The following is a 6,359-nucleotide window of genomic DNA, read 5'->3' as shown; positions in this document are numbered from 1 at the left end:
AGTGGCAATGAAGATTTCCCACATCATTTCCTAGAAGAACGTCTGCAGGGACTGAATCCAGCTCTTCTCCTGGTGAGGGTGTCTGTAGATAATGAACAGGCAATGGCGGTCTGTAGCTGTCCTGCCTCCGAACACCTGGACATTGGAATTGCAGATGCCCAGGCTGCCGACATCTATAACATCTGCGCTCTGGGATTCTTCCTCCATGTCGTAGTCCCGAAGGTGGAGCAGGAGTAATGCGAGGCACAGTCACACGAAGGTCACCATGAGTTGATGGTCTAGTCGAATGGTGAATATTGGAGGCCGAAGGACCAGGGGCCGCCAGCGTTGGGGGGGCTGGTAGTTTTTTTCTCACTGAGTAGTAGTTTTTTAAACTGAGGCTTGATGGTGAGAGCCTCATCAGCTAGAGCTGCAGCTTCCTCCACAGTGGCTGGTCTCCTTTCACGCACCCATTCCCGGATCTCAGCGGGGCACTTGAAGTAAAATTGCTCTTTTAGGATGACTTGGAGAAAGGTCTCCCAACTAATGGCTTGAAGTCTTTGCGGGACACTCTGGGGAGTTCCCTCATGGTGGGTGCTGGGGTTACAGTCTGTCTGGAGCTTCTAGCTGCTTCCACAGCGAGCTGCCTCTCCAGCAATGCCATCTCTTGAGCTCTATGAATGGCCTCCCTCTTATCTTCTATGGTAGCATCTTCTCCCAGCAATGCCATCTGCCTCTCCAGCAATGCCCTCTCCTTAGCTCCGCGCATGACCTCCCTCTTATCTTCTATGGTAGCCTCTTCTCCCAGCAATGCCAACTCCTCCTCGTACCACACAAGCCACTGACCTTTTTGGGTATTTACCTCCGGCTGCAGTCTTTCCTCCGTTTGCTGTGGGGATCCTTCCTCAGGCGAACTCCTTCCAAAGCCTCAAACAGCTGCTCCTTGGAGAGTCCCTTGTAGCTGACTCCCAGTTCATGGGCCTTTGTTTGTAGGTTCACCGCAGTCCAGTTCTTGTACTCTGCGGTGCTGGTTCCAGATGTTGATGGGCCGTTGTCCTCCATTCCTTCTGCTCTGATCCCACCGCTGCCACCAGTTTGTGACGGGGTATACGACAGAGCAAGAAGGGACAACAGGCCGAGGGACGATCCAACGAGATTTATTAAGGCAGGGAGCATACAACATCAAATATCCATAATGTCCTTGGAGTCCATGAGAAGTCCACAATAAGTCCACACAATGGAAACAAATCCGGGCACCTCACGATAGTCCTTGTGCCAGATGCGATAACAATAATCCTTGCAATAGTCCACAGGATTCCACACAATCCCACAGACGTCACAAGCTGGCCTCAACTCAGTTTGTGACTCCTTCCACCTCCGCACTCAAATCACAACTGCTCTTAAAACAAGAATGTATTGTCAGGGCTCCTGGGATCAGCCCATCTGAAGGGGGGTAGGGGTCACACCTACTATTCAATGGTTTGGTCCATCTGAAGATTCTAGAAATGTAAGGGCTCCACCGAGTCTACAGGATGTGTATTGTAGGTTATCTTCTGCTTAGGAAACAATAGCCAAAGTTCCACTAGCTGTTGACACAAGCCTAAATTAGATTATGGTCCAGGTACATCACAAGACATTGCAAAGTATTGGGGAAAGGAGACATGGTTAATTTACAGCAAATACAACCAGAGAAAAGTTAAATGACATATTATACAAAATACAGGACAGGGCAAAACTACAAATCATGACACCCTCCACACTGCCCCTCTCCGTAATGTCCTCCACACTACCCCTCTCCATAATATTCCCCCTCCACACAACCTTTCTCCATAATATTCCCCCTCCACACAACCTCTCACCATATTATTCCCCCCACACAACCCCTCTCCATATTATTCCCCCCACAAAACCCCTCTCCATAATATTCCCCCAAAATGCCCCTCTCTATAGATGCAAATACATTTGAATATAGGAAGGAGGGACCATCTTGGCCAGCTCTGTGGGCAGCAAAAAATCCTTTGGTGGGCCACATGTTGAATAGACCTGGACTAGTCGGACCCCCAATGATCTAGAATTTACCACCTATTCCATCCATAGGTGAAATTTTGTTTCTACCAGAATCATCAGTCGCCCCATCACCTCAGATAAAAGTTATCTAAGATATTATTCACTTTTCTTTTTCTTTCTTACACTTCATTGACATATTTTGCCCCAAATTCTTCAAAATGGCATCCACGATGCATGAATTGTGAACAAAACAAACCGCCACCATACTAGAATGATCATATGCACGCCAGTTATTTTGGCACAATTTTTGCAACGATTCTGTAAAAGATGCTACTAGAAAAAGTGGCAAAAAAAGATAAACAAAAGCAAGTTTTTAACTTTGCGTAAAATTCTTGAACCACCTGCGCCAGTTATGAAGCTTGAACCAACTGCATCATTTATAAAACTTGAACAGCCTGCGCCATATATGATGCTTGAACCGCCTGCGCCATTTATGATTCTTGAATCACCTGCGCCATTTATGAAACATTTGGTGCAAAGGCCAACAGGGAGTTACATGCATGGGAAGGAAAGTTTTGAACCCCTCCACAACATGCGCCGTACATGTATTGCACATGTGGTGTTTCCCCCTTTGATGTGGGCTGCAGTGCTGAGCCCACATCTTTCCTGACACGTCAGCTGTTTTGAACAGCTGGCATGTGCCCGGTTCAGACACAGGTGGAATTGCGATCCACCCGAAGCTGTTAACCCATTAAATGCAGTTGTCAAACTCTGATAGCGGCATTTAACGCGCGCTTCCGTCACGTGATCGTGGGTCACTGATGGGTCGGCATGATGACAACCAGAAGTCTCAAGCAGACCTCTATCGTTGTCACTGCCGATTTGCTATTAGCGCTGCCCAGTGGTCGGCACTCATAGCAAGACAGCAATTCTGCTACATACAAGCGATCTGATCATCGCCTCTATGTAGCAGAGCCGATCAGGTTATAGCAGCTTCTAGTCTCCCAAGGAGGCTATTGAAGTATGCTAAAAGTAAAAAAAAAATTTAAAAAATATATAAGTTCGCCTCATTCAAAATAAAACAATAAAAATAAAATCAAACCTACACATATTTGGTATCACCGTGTTCAGAATCGTCTGATCTATCAATAAAAAATAATTAACTTGATCATTAAACGACATAACGAGAAAAAAAGTCAAAACGCCAGAATTGTTTTTTTGGTCGCTGCGACATTGCATTAAAATGCAACAATGGGCGATCAAAAAATTGAATCTGTACCAAAATGGTATAATTACAACCGTCAGCTCAGCACACAAAAAATAAACCCTCACTCTGCCCGAGATCACGAAAAATGGAGACGCTACGGGTGTCGGAAAACGGCGCAATTTTTTTTCTTAAACAAATTTTGGATTTTATTCTCACCACTTAGATAAAAAAGTACCTAGACATGTTTGGTGTCTATGTATTCGTAATGACCTGGAGAATCATAATGTCAGGTCAGTTTTAGCATTTGATGAACATGGTAAAAAAAAAGACTAAAAAGTGTGGGATTGCACTTTTTTTTGCAATTTCACCGCACTTGAAATTTTTTCCCGTTTTCCAGTACACGACATGGTGAAACCAATGGTGTCATTCAAAAGTACAACTTATCGCGCAAAAAACAAGCCCTCACATGGCCGGGGTCACATTGCGTTATGGCAGTCCGTTAGACGGAGTGCGCTACACGGCGGCATAACGCGGTGTAACGCAGTCCGTTAACGCTGCCATTGCCCCCATTGTCGGGCGCCGTAATACGGCATGCATTCGTGATGTGCTGTCATCCAGTGACGGAGCCTCGGACGCTATACGTTGAATGGGCTGGGTTCACGCAATGTAAACCTGGCCATATTGATGGAAAAATGAAAAAGTTATGGCTCTGGGAAGAAGGGGAGCAAAAAAACAGAACCACAAAAACGAAAAAGGGCTCCGTCATGAAGGGGTTAAAGAAAAAAATATTAAAAAATTATTTAGTCTTTAACCTTTTCAGCACCTGTTATGCCCCCCCCAAAAAAAATCACAAAATCAAATAACAAGTGTACGTAAAAACATCGAGGGGAGAACATATGCACTAAAATTTTGAGATTTTTTTAAAGAAAAAAATTAAAAAATTGCAGGACTCGCAGATAAAAGCCGAAAATTGGCCCAGAGTGGTAAGAAAAAGAGAGAAAAAAAACCCAAGAAAACTGCAAGTAAAAAACACCAAAAACTAGGCAAAAAAAGGCGCAAATAGGGGAATGGATAAAGCATCCTCTGACAGTAGCCTCAGTCACGACATGACGATAAGCACGACTCCTGCTCGCTGTCACTGACTGCAGGTAAATATAATAACCCAACAATTGCGATATCTCTCTGCCTGCACGTAGTACACGCTCATTAGATGACTGACGGGAGAATCAGCCAATGGCTGCTCTCAGTGATGTTTGAAGACCCGCCTTCACTGTTTTCCACCAATCAGGGCCCGTTCTGATGCTCGTTACTCATAGGACAGTATAAGGACATACGCCCCGCCCCTGACCGGCGTTACTCGGCAGCAGCAGGACCCTGCTGTCAGGGGAGGGGGCGGAGTCTGTCATTGCTGGGAGCAGGAGCCGCGACTGGCAGTGCACTTGAAGGGCAGCACTTCCCGCTGTGCACGCCGCCCCGCAGTCCGCACATCATGCCCCTGGCCCGCAGCTTATCTGTCACCTCTCTGAACGGCCTGGATGACTGGGACGATGACCTGGACCTGGATAACAGTGTGCTGTTCGAGGTGGCGTGGGAAGTGGCCAATAAGGGTGAGTGGGGAGCTGGCATTGCCCCTGTCCGCACTTCCTTCTTAGCATTGGCAAAAAATATTGTGTTTTATTGAATTTTGCAAACAATTTCCTGATATTTTATAGATTTGATTGCAAAGATGTCAATATTTCCCCAATGCATCGTGTCAGTCCAGCAATATATTGCTCCCATGGAGTGTCAGCCATTGATTGATTTTTCCCAATCCATGCAGAAACTGACCACTACCCTGCAAATAGGGGAAGGGGCCAATATCCCCCCTTCAGCTGATCTGATGGATGGCACTGACTGTAGCGAATAACGGATGTGGATACCGCACCTGTGGTAGTGGCCATATTTAAGCATCCCTGCCCCCCTGCAGATGTAATAAAGCCGGTATAGATCTATGGGGACGGGAGATTAATCTTGTACACTCCTGGTTTTGCTTATTCCCCCCCCTAATATGTAAGATGGGTCTGATAGGGTATCAGATCCATCCCTCAGCTCTGCTTTATCAATGGGATTGTTCTATGGCTTTAGGTCTGATCTGCTGCAGAACCACTTTTATGACGAATGTGATAAAATGCAGAAATTCCCCCCCTCTGCCTTTTAACCTAAGTGGGGAAAATCCACAACAAATCCATTAACAAATTAAAAAAATAAATAAAAAATTGCCAAGCCATGGTGCTGTGATCAGAAGTAGATGTTCCCCTGCTCTACATATGCAAAGTGTCCCATGATGAGTTTCTGACGCTGTGTATAAAAAAAAAAAAAAAAAAAAAAGTCTTACGGTTCCAGCACAGTGGATTTTCCCCATAGACTTGCATTAAATGTGGAAAATCTGCAGGTAAAAAAAAAATTCATAAAATCCACACAAATGTATCAAGGCGGTTTTATCAAAGCTAAATACTGGGAAGTGTCAGAAACAAAGCCGCTTTTTTTAAAACATGACAAAGAATGCGACGAGCCTAACTTACCGCATAGGTGCAGATAATCTTGCAACGTGAAATTCTCACTGTGGGAACGGAGAATTGGGGTGTAAATTTAGCAGGAAAAGTGCTGTGAAAAAACTTGTTGTAGGATTCAGTGCGTGTAGCAAGAGTCGGGTGGTGCCCCATCAAAAATGCTATTCACATGTCGGTATGTCGCTAAAGCGTTATTCCCAAAATATCAAGGTATCCCCCCGATCTGTGATGCAGAGGATAATTTAGCAATCTGGGGGTCAGACTGATGGAAACCCTGGAGACTAGGGAAACCACCAACCAGGTTCTGCAGAGTCTTGTGAACGTGCTGGAACTCCGCTCCATTTACTATGTATGGCCTGTTCTCGGCTTCCTCCAGCAGTCCCATAGACAATGAATGGGCACCTCTGCTCCATTCAAGACAAGGCTCCAGAACCCCCAATCTTAGGATCGTGTTGGGGGTCCCATCCATTGGATACCAAATGATCAGTAAGTTTTCCCCTAGACTCAACATTTTGGGAATAACCCCTTAATGATAGCTTTGTCCTTTACACTGTTTAGGGGTCTGCAGCCAGCCCCAATCATTTTAATGCCGTTGCAGAGTAAATGGACGGCCCCCC

At 45.5% G+C, this 6,359-nt stretch overlaps 1 protein-coding gene across 1 annotated transcript in view; it reads left to right on the top strand.

The window, feature by feature from the left end:
• Positions 1-4,527: 4,527 nt before the first annotated feature.
• The window catches only part of GYS1 (glycogen synthase 1), a 48,552-nt gene continuing 46,720 nt past the window's right edge, over positions 4,528-6,359 (top strand). Inside the window, exon 1 of the mRNA XM_073570924.1 lies at positions 4,528-4,800. Within this exon, the coding sequence (XP_073427025.1) occupies positions 4,683-4,800 (118 nt within the window). The 5' untranslated portion in view covers positions 4,528-4,682. The remainder of the gene's footprint in view (positions 4,801-6,359) is intronic.

Source organism: Dendrobates tinctorius, unplaced genomic scaffold (genome assembly GCF_039654945.1).
Source record: "Dendrobates tinctorius isolate UK_male_01 unplaced genomic scaffold, ASM3965494v1 ptg000028l, whole genome shotgun sequence".
NCBI lineage: Eukaryota > Metazoa > Chordata > Amphibia > Anura > Dendrobatidae > Dendrobates > Dendrobates tinctorius.
This window is presented reverse-complemented; position numbering and strand designations above follow the sequence as displayed.